This window comes from Theropithecus gelada, chromosome 14, assembly GCF_003255815.1.
Source record: "Theropithecus gelada isolate Dixy chromosome 14, Tgel_1.0, whole genome shotgun sequence".
Lineage (NCBI taxonomy): Eukaryota > Metazoa > Chordata > Mammalia > Primates > Cercopithecidae > Theropithecus > Theropithecus gelada.
The window spans coordinates 14,008,203-14,033,054 of NC_037682.1; the positions used below are offsets into that span (position 1 = coordinate 14,008,203).

General features: G+C 39.8%; 1 protein-coding gene across 4 annotated transcripts; it reads right to left on the reverse strand.

The window, feature by feature from the left end:
- Window positions 1-1,040: 1,040 nt before the first annotated feature.
- On the reverse strand, window positions 1,041-20,940 carry MS4A3 (membrane spanning 4-domains A3). 4 transcript variants are annotated; one of them, XM_025357089.1, is made up of 7 exons: window positions 20,793-20,867; window positions 15,663-15,833; window positions 14,087-14,224; window positions 12,385-12,441; window positions 9,286-9,444; window positions 7,366-7,467; window positions 6,284-6,838 (listed from the first exon to the last, which is right to left on the reverse strand). In XM_025357089.1, exons 2-7 carry the CDS (start codon window positions 15,816-15,818, stop codon window positions 6,761-6,763), a joined length of 690 nt encoding a protein of 229 aa, XP_025212874.1. In that variant the 5' UTR covers window positions 15,819-15,833; window positions 20,793-20,867; the 3' UTR covers window positions 6,284-6,760. The 4 variants fall into 4 exon arrangements, 3 of the variants coding, with proteins under 3 accessions (XP_025212874.1, XP_025212876.1, XP_025212875.1); XR_003115646.1 differs by lacking the exons at window positions 14,087-14,224; window positions 15,663-15,833 and adding an exon at window positions 1,041-1,056 and having other exon boundaries at window positions 6,609-6,838; window positions 20,793-20,940; XM_025357091.1 differs by lacking the exons at window positions 14,087-14,224; window positions 15,663-15,833 and having other exon boundaries at window positions 20,793-20,919.
- Window positions 20,941-24,852: the final 3,912 nt, after the last annotated feature.

The window sequence follows — 24,852 nt, forward strand, 5'->3', positions numbered from 1 at the left end:
ACAAGAAAAAAATAAACAACCCCATCAAAAAGTGGGCAAAGGATATGAACGGACACTTCTCAAAATAAGACATTTATGTGACCAACAAACATATGTAAAAAAGCTCATCATCACTGGTCATTAGAGAAATGCAAATCAAAACCACAATGAGATACCATCTTGCACGCGTTAGAATGGTGATGATTAAAAAGTCTGGAAACTGAACAGATGCTGGCAAGGATGCAGAGAAATAGGAACACTTTTAGACTGTTGGTGGGAGTGTAAATTAGTTCAACCATTGTGGAAAACGGTGTGGCGATTCCTCAAGCTTCTCCTTGGTGGAGGAATGAAAACACTGGGCCATAAGTCCAGCATTCTAATTTTTCTGGGGACTGCTGTGGCATTTGCTTCTGTCTTGCCTATCTCAGGCAAGGGCAGACAGGACCTGGCATACCCTAGACACATGGGCATCATTAAGAACAAAGGCGGCAGTTTGAATAGCAAGCTAGTACATGCCACATTCCCCCCTTCCATCTCAGGGCAAAGCAAGTAAGCAAAACAAACAGAACAATACTGAACCACAACTGCCCCCTTTCCAAAAAAAAACCCAGCTCCCTGAGAAGGGAAAGAAAAAGAGAACCATATGTTCTGATTTTTCTGAGGGCTGCCCAAGGCACTGGCTCTGCCTCAACTGTCTTCCATGACTGGATGCTCTGTGTCCGGAGTAGGTGGAATAGGGTGGACAGGGGTTCAGCTGTCTCTAGGCAGCAGCAGCGCAGTGGGAAGCTGAGACTCTGTCCCTGGATCTCGCTGCTCAAAAGCTCCTGTTTATCTTATAACTGAAGTTTTGTACCCTTTGGCCTAACTTCCCTCCTGTCCCCTGCTCCCTAGTCTCTGATAATCATCATTCTACTCTCTGCGTTTATTAGTTCAACTTTTTTGGGGTTCACTGAGCTCATACAGTATTTGCTTTTCTGCGCCTAGCTTATTTCACTTAGCATAATGACTTCCAGTTCCATTCGTGTTGTCACAAATGGAAGGATTTCCTTCCTTTTTATCACTAAAAAATATATTCCACTATATATGTATTCCACATTTTCTTTATCTATTTATCTGTCCACAGATAGTTAGGATGTTTTCATATCTTGGCCATTGTAAATATTGCTGCAATGAACATGGCAGTGCAGGTATCTCTTGAGCACACTGATTTCAGTTCCTTTGGATATATACCAGAAGCGGGATTGCTGGACCTATTTTTAACTTTTAAGAAAGCCCCATACTGTTTTCCCTATGGCTGTACCAATTTATGTTCCTACCAACAGTGTACAAGGGTTTGCTTTTCTCTATACCTTGGTCAACACTTGCTATCTTTGGCCTTTTTGATAATAGCTGTTCTAACAGCTGTGAGGTGATAGCTCATTATAGTTTTGATTTGTATTTCTCTAGTAATTAGTAATGTTCAGCATGTTTTATATAGCTGTTGGCCATGTGTATGTCTTCTTTAGAAAAATGCCTGTTCAGGTCATTTGCCCATTTTTAAAAATAAGGTTATGTGGTTTTTTTCTTCTGAATTGTAGCAATTCCTTACATATTTTGCATATTTACCTTTTATCAGATAAATGGCTTGCAAATATTTTCTCCCATTCTATATATTGACTTTTCATTTGTTAGTTTCCTTTGCTATGCAGAAACTTTTTAGTTTGATGTGACTCCACTTATTTATTTTTGCTTTTGTCATCTGTGCTTTTGGTGTCTTATCAAAAAAATTATTGCCAAGACCAATGTCAAGGAGATTTCCCTAGGTTTTCTTTTAGAATTTTCATCGTCTCAGATCTTACATTTAAGTCTCTAATTCATTTTGAGTTAATTTATGTAAATGGTATAAGGGTCCAATATCACTTTTTTCCATGTAGATATCTAGCTTTCCTAACACCATCATTTTAGTCTCAAATTTTCCCAATTCTAAAACTGTCTTGATTTTGTATACTTGTTGGATTCCAAGCTCATATTATTGTCCAACTTTACACTGTTAATACCATTCTTACTGGGTTTCTTTTTTACATATTCACTTATGTACCAGCCCTCTCAAAACTGTTATTCATAATGCAGCCATAGTGACCTTTCAAATTTGCATTATTAGTAGTATCACCATCCTCTGAAATCCATTCAATAACACCCATTGCTTTATGAAAGATTCAGTCTTAATTGGCCCACTATACCCTTCATGACTGGATTTCTGCCTTCACTTCTTCTCACCCTACTGCCTCCATATGAATAGATATATAGACATAATCTTTTCCAGAATATCATATGAAAAGACTGTATCTGTATATCTATTCATATGGAAAATAGTTTTGTTGTTACCAGAGTTTGGGGTGGGGAGAGAAGTTTATTGTCCAACTTTACACTGTTGTTGTAAGAGATTACAGAAGGGAACTCTTAGGATGATGAAACGGCTTTGTATGGTACTGTGAATACATAACTCTATGTTTTGTTAAAACTGATAAAATGGTGTTTTGCAAATAATGAACTTTACTGTATGTTACTTTAAAATAAAAATTAACCAAGATACCTGTGGAATGCAGGGTGAAATTTAAGCTGTGAAAAATAAATTAAACAACTTTAGAAATGCATGCCAACCTCATTGAAAGAGGTAGAGGTTAAAAGGAGCTGGCCTAAGTATTTATAAAAAACAACTACTTTGACTGCATACCTTAAAGCTGAGGATAAAAAGAACTATACACAAACAGTGTACTCTAGGTGGTAAATTTATTTCTTACAAAAATACTGGTTAGCAATTCTGAAATGAATTTACATGTGTACTAACATTAAACAGGTAAGGAAATAAATTGTGGAAATTGTTGCCAGATTTACATATTCAGAAAATAGGTTATAAATAAGCAAGGTTGGGAGGTTGCTAGAATGGACCCTGTGTGACCATATTTGAGTAGAATTTATCAGTAGGAATTCATGATAGAAAGAGAGAGTGATGGATAGATACATACATACATATGGTAATAAATATAGATATGTGCGTGCATGGGTAGTGTACTTGCATATATTTCTTAGCTTTGTCCCCTAAGAGGGCCTTGTCATGCACATCCATGTGAAGAGACCACCAAACAAGCTTTGTGTGAGCAATAAAGCTGTTTAATCACCTGGGTGCAGGCGGGCTGAGTCCGAAAAGAGAGTCAGCGAAGGGAGATAAGGGTGGGGCCGTTTTATAGGATTTGGGTAGGTAAAGGAAAATTACAGTCAAAGGGGGATTGCTCTCTGGCAGGCAGGAGCGGGGGTGGGGGGTGGGGGGGGGGTCACAAAGTGCTCAGTGGGGGAGTTTTTGAGCCAGGATGAGCCAGGAAAAGGACTTTCACAAGGTCATGTCATCACTTAAGGCAAGGACCGGCCATTTTCACTTCTTTTGTGGTGGAATGTCATCAGTTAAGGCGGGGCAGGGCATTTTCACTTCTTTTGTGATTCTTCAGTTACTTCAGGCCATCTGGGCATATACGTGCACAGGGGACGCGATGGCTTGGCTTGGGCTCAGAGACCTGACAGGCCTAAAAGCAGTGACATACAGTAGCAATGAGCATATCTTGCCCCCAGGTCAGGTTTTCTAAACATAGTTCTCTAAATAAAGAAACCAGGGCTCCCTGAAGAAATGAAAATTCTAAGTCTGCAGCAGGTAAAATAACATGAAGAATCTTGTAGTTCCAGAAAATATGAAAGTGCTAAAAAGGGGAGGGTGGGGTGGAGCATGTCAAAACTACACAGGAGCCAACTCAGCTCCCAATGGCCAAAGCTGGAAAACTTTGAGAAACAAAATAAATATTGCTCATAACCAAAAGAATAATATAAATATTCATGAGTACATAACGATATAAATGCTTTAATAAACAAATGAGAGAAGACACAAATCTTCCTTACTGAAACATTTAAATGATAAATAAAGGAGAAATGAGGGAAACAAAATCAGCTTTTGAACAACACAGTAGTATTTGCTGCAGGCAAAATCTACACAGGAATGCTGAAACTTGTGGTTTTCCCCATCTCTGTGGTGTAAATCCTCCCATCAGAGCTAACTTCAAGCTACCCAAATTATGTTGACCTGTGCACCCTGAAAATTTAAAACTGACTTCCACAAACCAATAGAAGTCAGTCTCAGGACATTCCTGTGTAAAATTTTTTTTTTTGAAATGGAGTCTCACTCTTGCCCAGGCTGGAGTGCAGTGGCGCAATATCAGTTCACTGCGAACTCTGCCTCCCAGGTTCAAGCAATTCTCCTGCCTCAGCCTCCTGAGTAGCTGGGACTACAGGCGTGTTTCACCACACCCAGCTAATTTGTGTATTTTTAGTAGAGATGGGTTTTCACCATGTTGGCCAAGCTGGTCTCAAACTCCTGATCCCATCTCGACCTCCCAAATTGCTGGGATCACAGGCATGAGCCACTGCACGTGGAACCTGCATACATTTTCAATTGCTTCTTAAAACTCAGAGTTGTCATTTTATAATCTCTTGTGATGTACACCTCTCTCCAAACTTTTATTTTTCCATCTGCCCATTATACACTGAAGTTAGACCCAGTAAAGTCTCTAGTTTATTCTTTGAATATTCAAAATTTTTTCTAACCTAAAGGCCTTTGAATGTATCCTCTTTTCTTCCATCCTGTTAACTCTCAGTTATCTTTAAGATCTCAGTAAAGAAGAAAAGTATTCTGAAAAGTTATCACTGACATGTCTTCTAACCTGGTTTAGAAGCTCGTCCTACGTGCTTCTCAAGATTCCTATACTCTTCCTATCAGAGCCGTTGTGTGTTTCTAGGGGTCTGTATCTCCCACTACAAACAATTTAAGAGCAGAGATTATGCATCATTCTCTATTGTATGCCAAGCTCTTAGCACAATACATGATGCATAGTAGGCACTCCCTAAATGATTGTTGAATTGGAACAGGAATTAAAATAAATTAAAGAATGTGTAAGCAAAAACTCAGTTGTATGTGAGAAAAGCCAGTTCCCCCTGAAGAAGAGAAAGAGCTGGAGTCCTTTAAAATCAACTGCCTGTTTTTCTGTGACTAGTGAGCCTTATCTCTCCCTTTCCCAGGCATTGTGAAAACTGTTTCTCTAGCTGTGCAGTTGCAAGGTCACTAGGCAGATAAGTCGTAAAACATGTTTTTCCTTGAAAAGTAAGAAATAATGTAATACATGTCTTAATTGAATAACTGTCTTTGTTTCTCGCTTCTGTAATATGCTTCCACCTGCACAGATCTCCCCCGGCCCCACAAAATGCTTAAAAGGTAACCGGACTCTTTGTTTGGGGCTCAGTCCTTTGGATGTAAATCCGACTGGGTGGGTGTACCTAAATAATTAAATAATTCCTCCTCAACCCCTCGGTCTCTCTGATTCCTTAATTATCCCGCTGCAGAATGGATTAAAAAATAAAGAAATATTTATTATATAAGTAGCCAAGAAGTAGAGAAGAACCTCTGCACATATGATATACAAGTAGCTAAGAGTAAATTATGGGTATAAATTTATGCACACAATAAGTGCTTATATTTCTTATTCATACATTTTATTTATCTTGACTATGTATGAATAAGAAATATAAGTGCTTTAGCAGATTTATAAACGAGGAACTGAGGGAAGTTTTCATGCCACATTGCCACCTTGAAAAGATGGCTATTGGAGTTGTTGGAGGTTATACCAGGAGCCACAATGGAAGTGTAAGTAAGGTTTCCACTGTTCTCTCTCCAGCACATCTGACCACAATCCCACCTTAGCTTTTACCAGCAACAGCAAGACTAACCACAACAGCAACATTATTAGCGTAGTGATAATGTACCTGTGGTGATACAGTACCTGTGGTGCTGTATCACATTTTCTTTTTATTTTCATTTAACCCTCATAGCAACTCACCAAGTAGTTGTTATTATTACATCTATTTTACAGATGAGGAAAACTAGGTCAAAGAGATTAGGTAACTTGCCCATGTTCATATAGGTAATAAGTGATGGTTTCAGAATTTGAACCCAGATGTGGCAGATTCTAAAGGCCTTGTTCTTTACTTCTCTACTTTACAGTTTCCCATTGTCCTTTGAAGAACACATTTGGGCTTGCTGTCAGACTCACCAACATAAATCATCATTTACATATCAGGGCATGTGTGAGTTCCAGCAGTTCACTGAAATAAAATAAAATCCCTGAGCCTTAACCCTCTCATCTCAAATTTATTTTAATGAAAATTTTTTTCAAATAAATTTTTAAATTTATTTAATTAACTAATTTCAAATAAATTTCATTCATCAAATAAAAAGTGAAAATATTTTAATGATAATGATGGTAATTTTCTATTTGACACTTTTTGTAATGCTGATGTTAAAGTCAAAAAGCATTTCTCTGTAATGGAAAAAATGTCTCCTTTGTCTTCCGACTGGGTGGTCAGAAGTTGGATTTTAGAAAAAATATATTAAATAGTGATTATACTGCCTTCCTTCCTTAAACCTCATAAAGCAATGGAGTAGGTGGGTAAGAAGAAATAGAAGCAATTTCTGGAAACAACTTTGGAGTAATGATCATAGAAGTTACAAATATCCAAGAATGCCTAAAGAAATGTATCTGTCCTTCCATACCCACAACACACAAATAGGATTTATAGTTAGGAGAGAAAGGATAGAGTCATCCAAGGTTCTTGTGATTGGTGCCGTGATAGAAGGATTGAGCTTTAGAGACAGGCTCACGTTCTCCCGAGTTTGTGGGTGAAGCTCTGAGTCACTGGAGATTTAAGGTCAAATATTCATGCTCTCAGAATTATTTTCATAAGGAGGTATTCTTGATTCCACAGAATTGGGAGGTGAGGAAATGTCCTAGAAAATAAAACAACATTAATGTCCAAGAACAGGATCATTATCTCCTTCTTCTCCCATCCTTTCCTGTTATCATCATAATCATCAACAATAAAAAATCCATTCATTGATGATTACTGTGCCAGATGCTGTAAAGATTATATACACAGTCCTCATAACAAACATTAGAAGAGAATGAAAATATTATTTTCATCTTACAGTTAATATATCTAAAATTTAGAAAGAATTATTAATTTTCCCTAGGTCCTACAAGTAGAAAGTCACAAGTTATAAGAAAATAATTTCACTTAATTCCAACTGTATAAGAAAGTATATTCATATATTAAGTACAGTATTTCCTCTTGCATTTTCACATCTAAATTCTTTTCTACCCTTCATTCTACCTCTAAAATTCATAAATCTCTAATTCCAGGAACTCCACAAGTCATTACCACATAAAAGTTTATTTCTAAGAGTCAGAAACAGCTTCAAACCCTACAGGGAGGCTTTGAGACCATGTGGATGATTACTCATTTGAAAAATCTCACCTCTCTTGAATTACAGCAGTTTGCTTTGCACAACATGGCGAAGGTAGAGGTGGTTACGCACAATTCCAGCGAGGTGAGAATCAGCAGTAGAGACACCATGCCCTAGGGGATATGATGCCTTATATCAAACCCAGTGGCAACATCCAGAGGAAAAAAAAATGTCAGCAGGAAACCAGACTACAACATCTCCCTCCCATAAAGTGGAACAAAGTGAACCATAAATTAAAGACACAAACACACATAATACTGTAGAAGAGATAGTATCTCAATCTAAAAGCATGAAAACATTTTCTCTGAAGAGAAAGATGTGTCACATTTCTATGTCAACCCATGTGAAGTAGCTACAGGGGGAAGAAGCTGTAGAAACAAAATTCTGACACTATCACTAACATCTTCCAATTTGAACAGTAGTAAACTAAGGAGAGGAGTAGGCAGTTTAGGAAAATGAACAAAAATGACTCTTCCACGATTTCATTAGTAGCACTTCTTAGGGGTTTAGGCATTTACATTATCCCTAGAAACTAAAACACTACGCTGATATAAACACAAAATAAAATTATTGGGCTAGTGATTCTACCATTATTCCTGAGGCACCCAGAAGCAACCAAACAATATATCCCTGGAGGAAAAATACCACCAAATTCACAGAAAAATCAGACTCTGACAAATATAAATTTAGATCATTAAAAATATAATAAAGAAAATGAGAACACAAACTTCCATAAGTAGTGTCTCACTCATAGGTGGGAATTGAACAATGAGAACACTTGTACACAAGGCAGTGAACATCATACACTGGGCCTGTCTTGGGGTGTGGGGATGGGGGAGGGATAGCATTAAGAGAAATACCTAATGTAAATGACGAGTTAATGGGTGCAGCACACCAACACGGCACATGTATACACATGTAAAAAACCTGCACGTTGGGCACATGTACCCTAGAACTTAGAGTATAATAATAATAAAAAAAAGGAAACAGGAAGCTTAGCAGTGGGTCTGTAATTAACGGTTCATAGATCATTGGGATGAAATGGATAATTCCAAAGGAAAATATTAACTTCTAAGTAGACCTCGGAAGAGGAAGAATTCTGAAACACAAATTTTTAAAAAATTGGTAAGATTAATAAAAAGCTTTCCTTTGAAAACACCATGTTCATTTCATTCTAAAGTGCAGTCCTTCAAAACTTCAAGTCATTATTTGAACATTCCAGATTGCAGAGAAAGTTGTAAATCTCTCAAGTTTGTTTTATTAAGCAAGGAGCTATGAAATGAAACTTAAAAAAAAATCTCTCTGGGGAGTGTAATAGTAGTAGTCATAGTAATATTAATAATTGTGTAACATGATACGCTAAGCCTTGTTTTAATTGCTTATCATATGTTAACTTATTAAATACTCACATCAATCCTATGAGATGGGTACTATTGTTATCTCATTTCAAAAGTGAGAAAACTCAAGGGATTATCTAATTTGACCTTCATTATAAAGCAAACAGGCGGCAGACCTAAGATTCAAATTATGGGCCGGGCGCGGTGGCTCACGCCCGTAATCCCAGCATTTTGGGAGGCTGAGGCGGGCAGATCCTGAGGTCAGGAGATCAAGACCATCCTGGCTAACACAGTGAAACCCCGTTTCTACTAAAAAAATACAAAAAATTAGCCGGGCGAGGTGGCAGGTGCCTCTAGCCCCAGCTACAGGGGAGGCTGAGGCAGGAGAATGGTGTGAACCCGGGAGGCGAAGCTTGCAGTGAGCTGAGATCTGGCCACTGCACTCCAGCCTGGGCGACAGAGCGAGACTCCATCTCAAACAAACAAACAAAAAAAATTCAAATTATGGCAGCACGGTACCTGATATATTATTTTTCTGTACATTCTGGATTGTTTGAAATGTTTTATAATTATACACATTTTTCAAAAACATACATTTGATATGGAGCCCATGTAATTGCATAGATCCGGTGACATTGAAGACTGACAACTCTTTAATAACTGGATATTAACTGCTAAATTTATTGAGAGATAAACAATCCCCACTAGTGTAATTGTAGCACTGGCAATGTTCATTCCAAAACTGCTTTGTATCTAAAAAAGAATAAGAATTTTCAATTAATATATGCAGCACATACTTCATTCCTTTGGCAACAAGTCATTGAAACAAACATTAATTGAATATCGTTTACACACCCATTGATATCCTAGATGCCAGGCAAACATCAATGACCAAAGAAAGATTTTTGTCCCCCACCCTCCATGGAGCTTACATTCTGGCAATAAAAACAAAGAGAACAGTAAACATACCAATAGGTAAATTACATAATATTTTTGAAAATGATTAAGTACTAGGGGCTAACAGAATGGGATAAGGAGAATCTGGGAATCCAAAGAGAGGAGCGGGGGTTCTTGATATTAAACAGAAATGACACTGGGGAGAGGCATGAAAGAGCTGTGGGTGCCAGCCAAGAGTCTATCTGGGGGAATATCCTTGCAATTAGGGAAACACTCAAAGTCCTGAGGCCAGAATCTTCTAGGGAAGCAAGGGGGCCAAGGGTGTTGGAGGCACGAAGGCAATATTAGGAAATGAAGAAGAAGGAAAGTTAACCGAGAACCAAAACATGTAGGGCTCTGCAGATCATGAAAAGAACCTTGTTTCTAACTCTAAGAAAAATACAAAGCCAATGAAGGATTTGGAGCAAATAAATGACATACTTGGCTTTATGGTTTCAAGGGATCACTGTTTCCAGCAAGGCAAAGAGAAGTTCAATGATAAAAGCTAGAAGCCCGATTAGGAGAGACAAGGTGGATTGGATGAAATGTCATCAATAGAAAGATGAGAAAAGGTCAAAATCGGATATATTAATAGCTTGAAAGTAGAGCTGGGCCGGGCGCGGTGGCTCAAGCCTGTAATCCCAGCACTTTGGGAGGCCGAGACGGGCGGATCACGAGGTCAAGAGATCGAGACCATCCTGGCTAACACGGTGAAACCCCTTCTCTACTAAAAAATACAAAAACTAGCCGGGCGAGGTGGCGGGCGCCTGTAGTCCCAGCTACTCGGGAGGCTGAGGCAGGAGAATGGCGTGAACCCGGGAGGCGGAGCTTGCAGTGAGCTGAGATCCGGCCACTGCACTCCAGCCCAGGCGACAGAGCGAGACTCCGTCTCAAAAAAAAAAAAAAAGAAAAAAAAAGAAAGTAGAGCCAGCATTATTTGCTGAAAAGTAGGATTCAGGATTGTGAAAGAAAGAAGACTCAGGGTTATTCTAAGGTGTTTGGTCTGGGAATCTAGAAGGATGATGTTCCCATCAACTGACATGAGGAGAAGGTTTGAGGAAGAAGACTGGGAGTTGAGTTTTGGATATTTACATGCCAGTCTGATGATCAGGAGAGACATCTGGGCTGGAAATACTTATTTCAGAGTTGTGGGCATATAGATGTTATATGAAGTCATAAGGATGTGTAAGATCACAGAAGAAGTACATGTAGATTGAGAAGAGTAGGTGGCAAAGAATTCAGCTCTGGGGACCAGAACATTAAAAGGTCAGAGAGGAGGAGAGGAACCAGGAAAGGAGACTGAGATGGAAAAACCAAAAGATGGGAGGAAAACCAGCCAAGCAATGTATGCTGGAAGCCAAGTGAGGAAATTCCTGGAGGGAGGAGTGGGAGACTAACTATGCTAAATGCTACTCATAGGTTAAGTTAGATGAGGATCAAGAGTTGACCATTGTTTTAGCAGGGTGGAAGTTTTCAGTGGTCTTAAAGACAGCGGTTACAGAAGATAGTAGGGAATAAAATGAAGCCTTACTGAAGTGGGTTTAATTGAAACCGGTAGATACAAATTAGAGAAAGAACATGATGATTCCTTTGAAGGAGTTTAACTACAGAAAGAAATATGAATGGTGCCTGTCCCTAGCAGAGAGAAATAATGTCAAGGTTTTCTTGTTTTGTTTTGTTTTTATGTTGAGAACAGTAACTGGATGTTTACATGCTGATTAAAGACTGGGCAAGGTAACTCGTGCCTGTAACCCCAGCCTTTTGGGAGGCTGAGGCAGGAGGACTGCTTGAGCCCAGGATTTTGAGACCAGCCTGGGCAACATGGCAAGATCCTGTCTCTACCAAAAAAAAAAAGATAAAAATTAGCCAGGCATGGTGGCAAACACCTGTAGTCCCAGCTATGCAAGAGGCTGAGGTGGGAGGATCACATGAGTCCCAGAAGGTGGAGGCTGTAGTGAGCTATGACCACACCACTGCACTCCCACCTGGGTGACAGAGTGAGACTCTGTCAAAATGTATATATATAGCGAGAGACACAAATTAAATTGATGCACTTGTATGGGGAAAAAAAGAATGGAATCTTATACTCAAGTAGGGAGATCAGCTTTAAAGAAAATCACAAAATTTTCCTATGGTAAGAGGCTAAAAGAAAAAATATATTGGTATAGATCTAGTCCATTAAGTAGTGGAGGTCTGAAAATTATCTTCTAATGGCTTCAGTTTTCTCAGAAGAGACAGAAACATCATCAGCAGAGAGTACGGATGAGAGAAGCAGGATTGGTGTTTGAGGACAGAATAAAATGGTAAAATAGCTATCCATGGAGGAGGGAAAGTGAATGAATGGAGTAGGAAAGTGGAGTATCAGTGGCTACATGACTCACTAAGAACACATCATAGAGACTTAGCAGTTGTTTAGGAATAGAAGTTTGGACTTTCAGTTGTGAAACTAGTTAGTGGTGGGAGTTCTTACTTCCGAATAAGTAGAATTGGTCAAACGTGACAACACATAAAAATCAATAAGACTTTTTCTAAACTTCAGGTTCACCAATATTCAGAGCAAGCATCCTAGGAATGCATCCTCACAATGTATGTGATCTTCTGTTTACCTACCATCTGAATACGTTAAGAAAACTAATTTTTCGTGCAGTAAATGATACTCAGTGTCTCAGTTGTATTCATGGACCCCTACTCTCCTACCATTTATGCATAACATATTTCCACTCCTCTGATCATAGAGAAAGCGGAAGTGCTACTTACCCATGTTCTTGTGGGTTTTCTCCCTGCTACAACAGACAAGGTTCCTGAACTACAAAACTGTTTGAACATAGGAAGTAAAACAGATAAAGGAATATTAAGTCTCAACCATTTTCTTCTTGGCCCTCCCTCAATTAGCAGATATCCAGCAACAGTCATACAAACCTCCTTTTTAAAATTCACATCCTAGGACGCAAAATTGTACTTGATGTTGCTCATTTTATTTATTTATTCATTTATTTTGTCTTTCCATGCAATGAGTTTTATTCATCTTATTTTTTTTTATTTTTTTTAATTTCCATACGTTATTGGGGAACAGGTGGTGTTTGGTTACATGGATAAGTTCTTTAGTGGTAATTTGTGAGATTTTGGTGTACCCACCACCCAGACAGTATACACTGCACACAATTTGTAGCCTTTTATCCCTTACCTCCTTCCCACCTTTTCCCCCTGATTCCCCAAAGTCCATTGTGTCATTCTTATGCCTTTGCATCCTCATAGCTTAGCTCCCACTTATAAGTGAGAACATAAGATGTTTGATTTTCCACTCCTGAGTTACTTCACTTAGGATAATGGCTTACACAAGGATTTCATGACCAAGAACCCAAAAACAAACGAAATAAAATCAAAGATTAATAGCTGGGACCTAATTAAACTAAGGAGCTTTTGCACAGCAAAAGGAACAGTCAGCAGGGTAAACAGACAATCCACAGACTGGGAGACTATCTTCACAATCTATACATATGACAAAGGACTAATATCCAGAATCTGCAGTGAACTCAAACAAATCACCAAAACATAAACAAACAATTCCATCAAAAAATGGGTTAAGGACATGAATAGACAATTCTCAAAAGAAGATATACAAATGACCAACAAACATATCATTCACTTTTAAAAAACTGAACTATCAGGGAAGTAATAATCAAATAATCAAAGCTGAATGAATACATTTTAAAATCACCCCTATTTTTTCTGATTACATGTTGACCCAGATAGTGGAAATGATTCTTCCGATTTTGAGACAGTAATCAGCAGACAAATTTCTTAACTCTCAAGCCAGGACTCTCTGCTGCACCACAAGGCAATTCATCAATACCCATTTTTCATTCAATTTTTAAAGTATCTGTAAATGTAGCACATAGATATAAGATAATTTTTAGAACTTCATTTGTACTTGGTAAATGTGATTTCTCTTAATCAGAAAGAGGTTTTGGCTGGGCATCAGGGCTCACGCCTCGCAAATCCAGCATTTTGGAAAGCCAAGCCTGGAGGACCACTTGTGGTCAGGAGTTCCAGACCATCCTGGGAAACATGGTGAAACCCCATATCTACTAAAAATACAAAAACAAAAATTAGCTGGGCATGGTGGTGCATGCCTGTAATCCCAGCCACTCGGGAGACTGAGGCAAGAGAATCACTTGAACTGGGGAGGCAGAGGTTGCAGTGGGCAGAGATCATGCCACTGCACTCCAGCCTGGACAACAGATCAAGACACTGTCTCAAAAAATAAATTAATAAATTAATTTAATTAAAAAAAAAAAAAAAAGAGTTCCTTGTTTCTAATTGGTTGTTCAAGAATTGCAAATCAAAACCACAGCTTGCAACCTTCCAATAACCTACAAACAATACTTTTGTCATCAAACACATCTCCAGCAGTGGTATCTAAGAAATAACACACAGCCAGGAGACTATGAATACTCACAAACAGAGCACCCCAAAATGGGTAGCCTGTGTAGAAGGTGAATAAAAAGAAGTGCCTTTGGAGGTGGAACAGGTATTGCAAGGAACCCAGAAAGACACCGAAAGCCAGAATCATTGCTGCATTCAGGATCTGGATGGCCTGAAAGAAGAAGGGGAAAAAGGCATAACAGTCATATACTAAAGTGGACAGTGAAAATAGACCATTTTAATTTTTCTCAGCAAGGAGATGTCGGTGCTTGAAATGGTTAAAGTGTCAAGCCTAAATTAACAGAACAAGAGCTTATCTGAAAGAGTGTTTTGTCCCACACTATCCGCACCAATTCCAGTGGCAGCCTTTCATCTTCACCTCTCCCCCACATTTCTGTTCATTCTCATGAACTCCTCTCGGAAAGTGGCAGGAGAGTAAAGGAGACATGGCAGGTAAGGTAGACGGAGTCAAACTCTCTTCCCGGCATGCTTTCGGGCCATAACTTGATGAAGGCAGACAGAGGATAAACCATATCGTACTCAGCCTTTCTCTCAACCCAATTTTTTTTTTCTTTTTAAAACAGAGTCTCGCTCTGTTGCCAGGCTGGACTGCAGTGGCGCGATATTGGCTCACTGCAAACTTCGCCTCCTGGGTTCAAGTAATTCTCGTGCCTCAGCCTCCCGAGTAGCTGGGATTACAGGCACCTGCCACCACACCCAGCTAATTTTTGTATTTTTAGTAAAGAAGCAGTTTCACCGTGTTGGCCAAGATGGTCTCCATCTCCTGACCTCGTCCTGACCCTCCCACCTTGGCCTCCCAAAGTGCTGGGATTACAGGTATGAGCCACTGTGCCTGGCCTCTCAACCCAATTTTTAAATTTAAAATATAAAATATAAGCCTCATAGAGCTCAGGCTCCTAAAATGACTGGTCAAAAGGCAGAAAACCAAAAATGAAGGGTCTTGGAATGCTCTCCAAGGCTTGATGTTTTCTACCATTAAAGAATGCCTCTGCATTTCTGCTCCCCAGACCTGTAATAAGTCCCTGTCTTTTCTCCAATTCTTCATTAACTCAGTTATAAATAACTCAGAATTTCCTCCTTCTCAGCATAAGCAAGGTTTTCCTCATGATACAGTTGGCTCTTGAACAACATTGGGGTTTGGAATGCCCACACCCTTCATGGTTGAAAATCCACATATAACTTTTGACTTCCCAAAAACTTAACTACTAATAGCCTACTGTTGACCAGAAGCCTTACTATTAACATAAACAGTCGATTATCACCTATTTTGCATGTGACATGTTATATACAATAAGCTAGAGAAACTAAAAACGTTATTAAGGAAATCATAAGAAAGAGAAAATGTATTTACTATTCATTAAGTGGAAGTAGATTATTATAAAAGTCTTCATCCTCATCCTCTTCATGTTGAATAGACTGAGGAAGGAGAGGGAGAGCAGGGGTTATTCTTGCTGTCTCGGGATGGCAAACAGAGGTGGAAGAAATCCACATGTAAGGGAATCCTCACAGTTCAAACACACATTGTTCACAGGTCAACTGTATTTATTTTCTTCCCTCTTAAATCAATGTTTAAACTAAGGCTGACTTACCCCAAGAACTTGTAATTTTCCTTTCTGATAATCTTGTGATCCATCAATGGGCCGGTAGACAGAATTATTCAGCTGGTCTGGTCCCGCCTCCCTGCCTGGGGTACCATGGGCAGAGGCTGACCCCAGTTCTGCATTATCGACTACGTGGGAGGCCATCGTACGTGTTTATCGCTGTAATAGAAAAGAAATCCAAAGGCTTCATGCTTTCCCTTTTTCCACTAGCTACTAAAAGTTTGAGTGTTCCAGAAGGGTTCAATTCTGTCCATACATTAAGATGACTCTCCACAAATGGGACACCAGAGCAGTGTAACAGAGTTTGTACAATATTCAATGCTGTCTTGCCTTGGAGTAGTAGACCTCATCGGGTCATTGTAGCAGGCCTTGGTACTTCACTCAGCTTTGGAATGGTAAAGAGCAATTTCTTTCTCATTTTGCATGCACTGATATATAGTCCCTGCCTTTCTTCAAATCAGCCGAGGGCAACCAGACATGTGGTTCCTCTGAGCAGTGGTCTCTTTATAAGAATAACGGCTTTAGCCAGATTCCAGTAATAATAGTAGGTATCATTTATTTAGTACTTATTACTATATGCCAGGCACTGTCTAGATGCTGTGAATGTATTAATATATTTAATCCTGTTATAATATTATTATTATTATTCTCATTTCACAGATGAAAAAAATTGAGGTATAGAGAGATTGAGAAACTTACCCAAACTCATATAGCTTATAAATCATTTCAGATTCTACTAAAAACATTCTACTCTGAGGTCCAATATTTTTCAAATCATTACATTATATAGCACTATATAGAAGATGTCTTTCTGAGTATCAACATAGCATGATAGAGTTTAAGCACTACGGAAGATCCAAATTCAAATCCAGATTTCATCATTTACTAGTTGCATGGCCTTATAGTGGGAACCTCAGTTTTCACTTCTGTAAAAATGGGAGTAATTTTTAATTTGATATTAACATTGGAAGAGTTGACTTTGATAATGTACGGGATTCTTAACCTATGAACAGATGGTATCAACTTTTAACTTATACTCTGCCTTCTGACAAAAAGGACTTCAAGTTTGTATATAAGAGTCACAAAACAACCACCTCAATCATTACAGCTAAAAAATATGTATCACTAAAGTATACACATAATGCTTACTTTGGGCTTCTGAATGTTGGGCAATGTAACTTCCTAATTCATAGTACCCTCCAACATGAAATAGTTGCAAAATGCTTATATGCTTTTGTAAGTGATGAGGGACATGGCATGAGATGAACCATAAACACATGAAATGATGCTGTATTCTGCCAAAACTATTGATTGGGTTAAGAATAAGATAGTAATACAAATCATTCTACCATAAAGACACATGCACGTGAATGTTCATTGCAGCACTATTCACAATAGCAAAGACATAGAATCAACCTAAATGTCCATCAGTTGTAGACTGGATGGGTGGTACATACACACCATGGAATACTATGCAGCCATAAAAAGGAATGAGATCATGTCTTTTGCAGGAACATGGATGAAGGTGGAAGCCATTATCCTTAGAAAGCTAATGCAGGAACGGCCGGGCGCGGTGGCTCAAGCCTGTAATCCCAGCACTTTGGGAGGCCGAGATGGGCGGATCACGAGGTCAGGAGATCGAGACCATCCTGGCTAACACGGTGAAACCCCGTCTCTATTAAGAAATACAAAAAAACTAGCCGGGCGAGGTGGCGGGCGCCTGTAGTCCCAGCTACTCGGGAGGCTGAGGCCGGAGAATGGCGTGAACCCGGGAGGCGGAGCTTGCAGTGAGCTGAGATCCGACCACTGCACTCCAGCCTGGGTGACAGAGTGAGACTCCGTCTCAAAAAAAAAAAAAAAAAAAAAAAGAAAGCTAATGCAGGAACAGAAAACCAAATACTACATATTCTCACTTATAAGTGGGAGCTAAATGATAAGAACAAATGGACACATAGAGGGGAACACACACTGGAGATTATCAGAGAGAGGAGGGAGGAGATCAGGAAAAATAACTATTGGGTACTAGGCTTAGTACCTGGGTGACAATCTGCACAACACAGCTCTGTGACACGAACTTACCTATATAATGAACTTGCACATGTATCCCTAACCTAAAATAAAAGCTTTTAATTAAAAAAAGAAAGTAAAGAATTGTATCTTAATTTCTACTTTTTTTTTTTTTTTTTTTGAGGCGGAGTCTCGCTCTGCCGCCCAGGCTGGAGTGCAGTGGCCGGATCTCAGCTCACTGCAAGCTCCGCCTCCCGGGTTCACGCCATTCTCCTGCCTCAGCCTCCCGAGCAGCTGGGACTACAGGCGCCCGCCACCTCGCCCGGCTAGTTTTCTGTCTTTTTTTAGTAGAGACGGGGTTTCACCGTGTCAGCCAGGATGGTCTCGATCTCCTGACCTCGTGATCCGCCCGTCTCGGCCTCCCAAAGTGCTGGGATTACAGGCTTGAGCCACCGCGCCCGGCCTATTTCTACTTTTTGTTATAAACTATATACCAGATTAATTTTTCTAGTAACTTAATTTTTTTGTTAAACTAAGTACATGCCACTTTCAGGATGTTTACCTTTCTGATACTCTGTTCTGGGGGCATGTATGACCCTCATTTAAGTGTGATGACAGATTTACTAAGCACTGACTTAAAGTGAGAGTCAGGTCATGTTTTATTATTACACTGGGAATTGCTATAAAAGTTCATAAAAGTTCTCTACCAATACTGATAAAACATTTATTATAAATGTCATAAAATTTTCCTACCAATACTCCTCATCAAAGTTTCCTACCAATATTGATTTTCATGCTAAGATTAAATTACATTCTCTATGTATTTAAATATGGATAAATGTGAAATGACAAGGAGCCCTTAACCTCCCATGTTCAACACTGCACAGAACCCAAGAGCGAGGGAAGATCAATAAAGCTTAAAGCAAACTCTATATGAATGAGTTTCTAATGTAATTATCTGCAAGAAGTATAAATAAGAATAGCCAAAAAGCCAAGACTTCAAATTTATCCACCTGGAAATTTGTATGTATTTTGGATTAAATATCTAATGAACTAAGATGCATGCAATATGGAGAGTGTTGCTGCCTTATGACCAGATAATCTCTCTCCTGTGTCTCCTGCCTCACCCCTCACCGCTCCCTATCTCAAAATTCCATCCAGCCTTGTTTTATTGATTTGTCTTCCTTCAGAAGTTCCAAGTCCACAAATGTCTTCAATCCTCTGTGCTATCCCACTATTCCTGAAAGACAAGTCCCCTCAAGCTTCACCTGGATAATTTCTGCTCTCCTTCCAGACTGATTTTTTTTTTTTTTTTTTTTTTGCGATGGAGTCTTGCTCTGTCTCCCAGGCTGGAGTGCAGCGGCCCAATCTTGGCTCACTGCAGCCTCTGCCTCCCAGGTTCAAGCTATTATCCTGCCTCAGCCTCCCAAGTAGCTGGGATTACAGGTGTGCACCACCACACCCAGCTAATTTTTGTACTTTTGGTAGAGATGGGGTTTTACCATGTTGGCCAGGCTGGTCTTGAACTCCTGACCTCAGGTGATCCTCCCACCTCGGCCTCCCAAAGTGCTGGGATTACAGGCATGAGTCACTGCGCTCGGCCCTTCCAGACTGATTTTCAGCCCACATGTCATACTTTCAGGACATTGTTTTTAGTCCTGGCCAAGTCTGGAAGAAGCATGCACCCCTTTTGTTTGCTCTCAGAATTTCCTCAACTTTCCTTCTCATACCACTTAATCAGCCTGAGCGTTAATTGCCTGGATACTTATCTGTTACCTCGTTGTCTACTCATCACTGCAACTCCAGTGCCTAGCTCAGAATCATCAGATGGCAAGCAGTTAACACATGTTCAATCAGTAACCAGACTTTCGGTCCAGTCCCAGGTAGCCATCCTGATAAATGATAATGGAAAATACCTCTGCAAGCACTGGAGCCTCTCATCCCAAGAAACTCCAAGAGCATTTCTGAAGGGAGCAAATATCTAACCAAATTATTTAACTTGATTTGTTTCAAATAATCAAAATAATCAGGGAGAATTTTCAGCCTTCAGGTGAAACAAACTATGTTTTCTAAAATTTGGTGAAATCAGTTATCTATTTGTTTAAAAAAAAAAAAAATCAGAGAAATGGTCCAGGTGCAGTGGCTCACGCCTGTAATCCCAGCACTTTTGGGAGGCCGAGGCTGGAGGATCACGCAGTCAGGAGGATCATGAGGTCGGGAGATTGAGATCATCCTGGCTAACATGGTGAAACCCTGTCTCTACTAAAAACACAAAAAATTAGCCAGTTGTGACAGCACGTGCCTGTAATCCAGCTACTCAGGAGGCTGAGGCAGGAGAATTGTTTAAACCCGTGAGGCAGAGGTTGCAGTGAGCTGAGATGGCACCACTGCACTCCAGCCTGGGCAACAGAGCAAGATTCCGTCACAAAAAAAAAAATCAGAGAAATGTAGACTTTCTAGGAAACTACCAGTTAAGTTCAGCTCTCCAGCTCTTAGTATATGGCAGGCATTTGTTCTAGGGCTTTACTCATGTTTACTAATTTAGTTCTCACAACAGCAGATGAATGGGTACTACTGTTATGATCCTTTCTATCTAACAGACGAAGAAGCTGAGGAACAAAGAAGTTAAGTAGCTTTCCCAAGCCCACACAGCCAGCAATTTGAGAAGCTAAAAATCAGAACCTGGCAATCCATCTCGAGTTATCATTACACTCTACTGTCCCCTGAGCTATGCTAAAATGCACTTTGCAGACCCCATACTTCAGGCATATCCAGACCACCCCTCATTGTCAGAGCTGGCAGACAAGCTCAGGTGCAGCCAGTGGGATTAATGTATCTAAGAGGTGTGTGTGCCTGTGTGTGTGCCTGTGTGTGTATCCATACCCACATTTTCCCAAAGAAATTGCTGTATTATTATGTCTAACACTTTCTATCATGGCTCCAAAGGAATCATCACATCCTAAAGAGAAGCCATGCTCACAGTTAAATGTTCCAAACCTCTGCACAGCAACCAACCAGAGACCTTTGTAGACATCCCCAGTAGTCCACTGGGAGGCATTTTAACAAAAGATGCAAAAGAAAGGGGAATGTCTATGGAGAGGGAATCTATACCTTGGAGGCTTCAGGCTTTGGCAGACTGCTTTCCTCCCAAGTCCAGTTTGTCGCAAGTAGAAGACACTCAGAAAAAATCGCTACAGCATCTTTTCCCGATAACGGAAGCCTCCACAGACTTAACGTTATCTTTACCTTATGCAACACTTTAGAGGACTCGGTGAAAATGTTTTGCGGCCTGACTGACCAGTGTGCTAATCACATCTGCATCTGGGGCCTCACTGATCCATTGCGTTTCCCAAGGGCTTAGTGATGATTAGGAAACTGGCGTGAGAGGTAACTGTCTTCCGGCTTTCAGATGTTGCTTAACACATTGTTGGAACAGGAAATACAAGCAACAAATATGGGTTACAAGTGGGAAGAGGTTGTGGGATGGAGGTAGAACAGAGCTAGTTGCATAGCAAGAAGAGATAAAGTCACACCGTCAGAGAAGCATCTGGAGGAGGGAGGTGGTCACCCTGGTACTTCTTTTACATGATGTGCCAGCAACAGTGCTATGTACCTTATATGCATGATGACATTCAATTCTCACATGCTTAGAGAGGTTACTTTGCCAATATCACAGATACAATAATAATGCTAATTATTATTTAAATGTATTAAATGATTACTACGTACAGGTCACTGTTCTAAATGTTTTACATATGTTAATTCATTTCATCCTCACAATAACCCAGGACCCAGGTATTACTATTAGCCCAATGTTATGGTAGAGAAAACTATGGTATAGAAATGTTACCCAGCTTTCCTAAAATTTAACTGGAAAAGCCCTGTGCAAAATCTCTCTTTTGTACAATGGTGAAGCCCGAAGTGTGCCAGTTATCCTAATATGATTGTTAAAACCCCTCCTTTCAGTTTCTTTTTGGTTTTTTGTTGTTTGTTTGTTTGTTGAGATGGTGTCTCTGTCGCGCAGGCTGGAGTGCAATGGTGCGATTTTGGCTTACTGCAACCTCCACCTCCTGCAAGCAATTCTACTGTTCCCACCTCCCGAATAGCTGTAACTACAGGCATGTGCCACCACACCCAGCTAATTTTTGTATTTTTAGTAGAGACAGGGTTTCACCATATTGGTCAGGCTGGTCTCGAACTCCTGACCTCAGGTGATCCACCCACCTCAGCCTCCCAAAGTGCTGGGATTACAGGCATGAGCCATCGCGCCCGGCCTCCTTTCAGTTTCAAAAGTGGCCAAATTATACACTTATCCTAAATAAATGTTCTAAAATAGGTGATAGAAAGATCAGATCCAAGTGACAGGGAGTAAGGAAGTAGGTAACGTGAAGATTCAAACCACAATCCTTATGAAGGTCACAGGGCCAGGCCTGAGAGAAAGGCCCAGAATGAGGGCACAGCCCCTGATCCACGCCCCAGGGGAGTCTGGGAGACAGAGAAGAATGTTCACAGCAAGGAAAGCGAGGTCCTAGTCCTACAAACAGGAGCATTAGTGGGGACGTGATCACAGGAAAGAGAAAGAGGGCCAGACACCAAGACCAAAGCATAGTGTGGGGGCAGAGATTGTGAATATGAAATGAGCGGGGGCCCAGCTGCTGGAAAATGTCTGCACAGGCGCTCTGCTGGGAGAGCTGGCACCTGAGCCCTAGGGCAGCGGCTCTCCAGCGTCTACGTTTAGGAGCGAAGGAAGGGACTGGGGAAAGAGAAGATGGAGGCAGAAGTCAGAAGGAAATAGCCAAAAGGAAGGTGGTAAAAATAAGATCCTTCCCTCCCCGTTTTAGCCAGAACCATTGCAAATGGAATACTGAAGAAGAAAGAGATAACAAGAAAATGCCTTCAGTGAAGAAGAGAAAGAAATCTGAAGAAGTGAAAGGAAACAGTGGATGCTTTCAACATGCTCGTTTTGAATTTAGAGCTGTAGAAAAAGCCATGAAAGGAAGTCACTTAAACTCTAAGACTGCAGTTCTCCCATTTGTAAATTGAAGACCATAGTTTCCACTTTGGGGTAGAAAGTTCGCATGACAGAATCCATGTAAAGGTCTCAGTAACTAAGATCTTCACATGAGTTCAAAATAAGCAATAAAAATGATTGGTGTCTTTCTTCAGTTCCTTAGAGAAAGGATGATTGTTGAGAAACCACTTTCAAAGGAAGAGTCACAAATAAAAATTTAATATACTTACCATGGGCAACATGATGTTTTGACACGTGTGTATTTATGGAGTCATTACCACAAAGCAGATAATTAATCTACCCATCAGATCACATAATCATCTTTTTTTTTTTTTTTTTTTTTTTTTTGGGTGGTGGAGAGAACATTTAAGGTCTCCTAACAAACTTTAAGTACGCAAAAAGATCCCTAGAATGTGTTTATCTGATTGTACCTCATTAAAGCGGAGAGGGGAAAAAGGTAAAATAAATACCTAAAAACTATTTTTATTTTTATTATTATTTTTTGAGACAGAGTCTCACTCTGTCACCAGGCTGGAGCACAGTAGCACAATCTCAGCTCACTGCAACCTCCACCCCTGGGTTCAAGCAATTCTCCTGCCTCAGCCTCCCAAGTAGCTGGGACTACCGGCGCACACCACAACGCCCGGCTAATTTTTGTGTTTTCAGTAGAGATGGGGTTTCACCAGGTTGGCCAGGATAGTCTTGATCTCCTGACCTCATGATCCGCCTGCCTTGGCCTCCCAAACTGCTGGGATTACAGGCATGAGCCACTGCTCCCGGCCTGGCTTAATTCTTAAATGTTTATGTGAATTTAAGACAAATTACTTCCTCTTTCTGAGCATTGCCTACAAAATGAAATGGCAGGATTTTATCCTTTTTAAAGGCTGAATAGTATTCCTTGTGTATGTACACCACATTTTGTTTGTTGATGGATGCTTGGGCTGACTCCATATCTTGGCCATTGTGAAGAGTGCTGCAGTGGACATGGGAGTACAGATAGTTCTTTGACATACTGATTTCATTTCCTTTAGATATATACCCAATAATGGGATTGCCAGAGCATACTGTAGTTCTATTTTTAATTTTTTGAGAAACCTCCATAAAGTTTTCCATAGCAGTTGTACTAACTTACATTCCCACCAGTAGTATGTAAGGATTCCTTTTTTTCTACATCCTTGCCAACACTTATCTTTTGATTTTTTGATAGTAGCCATTCTGACTAGAGTGAAGTACCACATGATCTCACTCATATGTGGAAATAAGTAGAATAGTGGTTACCAGAAGATGAGGAGGGGCGGGAATGGGAGGGGAGGATGAGGGATGCTGAGGGATGCTGAGGGATGGGTCAACAAAGCTAGAGTTAGGAGGAATAAGTTCTGGTATTTTATTGCATAGTAGGATGATGAAAATTAAAAATAATTGTATTATATATTTCAAAACGGCTAGAAGAGAGGTTTTTGAGTGTTCTCACTAAAAGAAATAATGTTTAAGGTGACAGATATGCTAAGTACTCATTACGTGATTTATACATGTATTGAAACATCACATTGTAGCTGATAGATACAAGTATGTGTAAATCATAATTTGTTTAAAAAAAAGAGAGAGAAGAAAATGAAGAGAAGAGGTTTTAGAGCCACCCTTCTAAAATCCAGCCACATCATCACTCTTTATCTTGTACATATGTATTATCTCACACTCAATAATTTACTTTGTTTTTAGCAAACATTCACCTGCCCAATATTCTCTCAAATCTGTTTATATAAAATAATTTTACATCCATGTTCAAGAGAAACACTATTGCTCAGTTTTAAGTTTTATTGAGAGTTGTGTAACTGCTTGAATAGCAATTGTTTCCTAGAGAACTAAAGTTCAGCAACTTAAGAAGATTCCAAGCAGTAGAGTATAGTGGCTAATGTACAAAGAGAGAGTATAGAGACAGATCTAGAGGCAGATTGCCCGACTTTAAATCTTGAACCAACACCAACAAGTTGTATGACTCAGGCAAATGATTTAACCTCTGTTTGTTTGCTTATCTGTAAAACTGGGGTAATAGTGATATATTTCTCTCTTTAAGAAGATTAAATAATTTATCGCAATGTACTTGTACCATATTCTGACACTTAGGAAGTCCCATAGAAGTATTACCTCTTAGCTGCATAT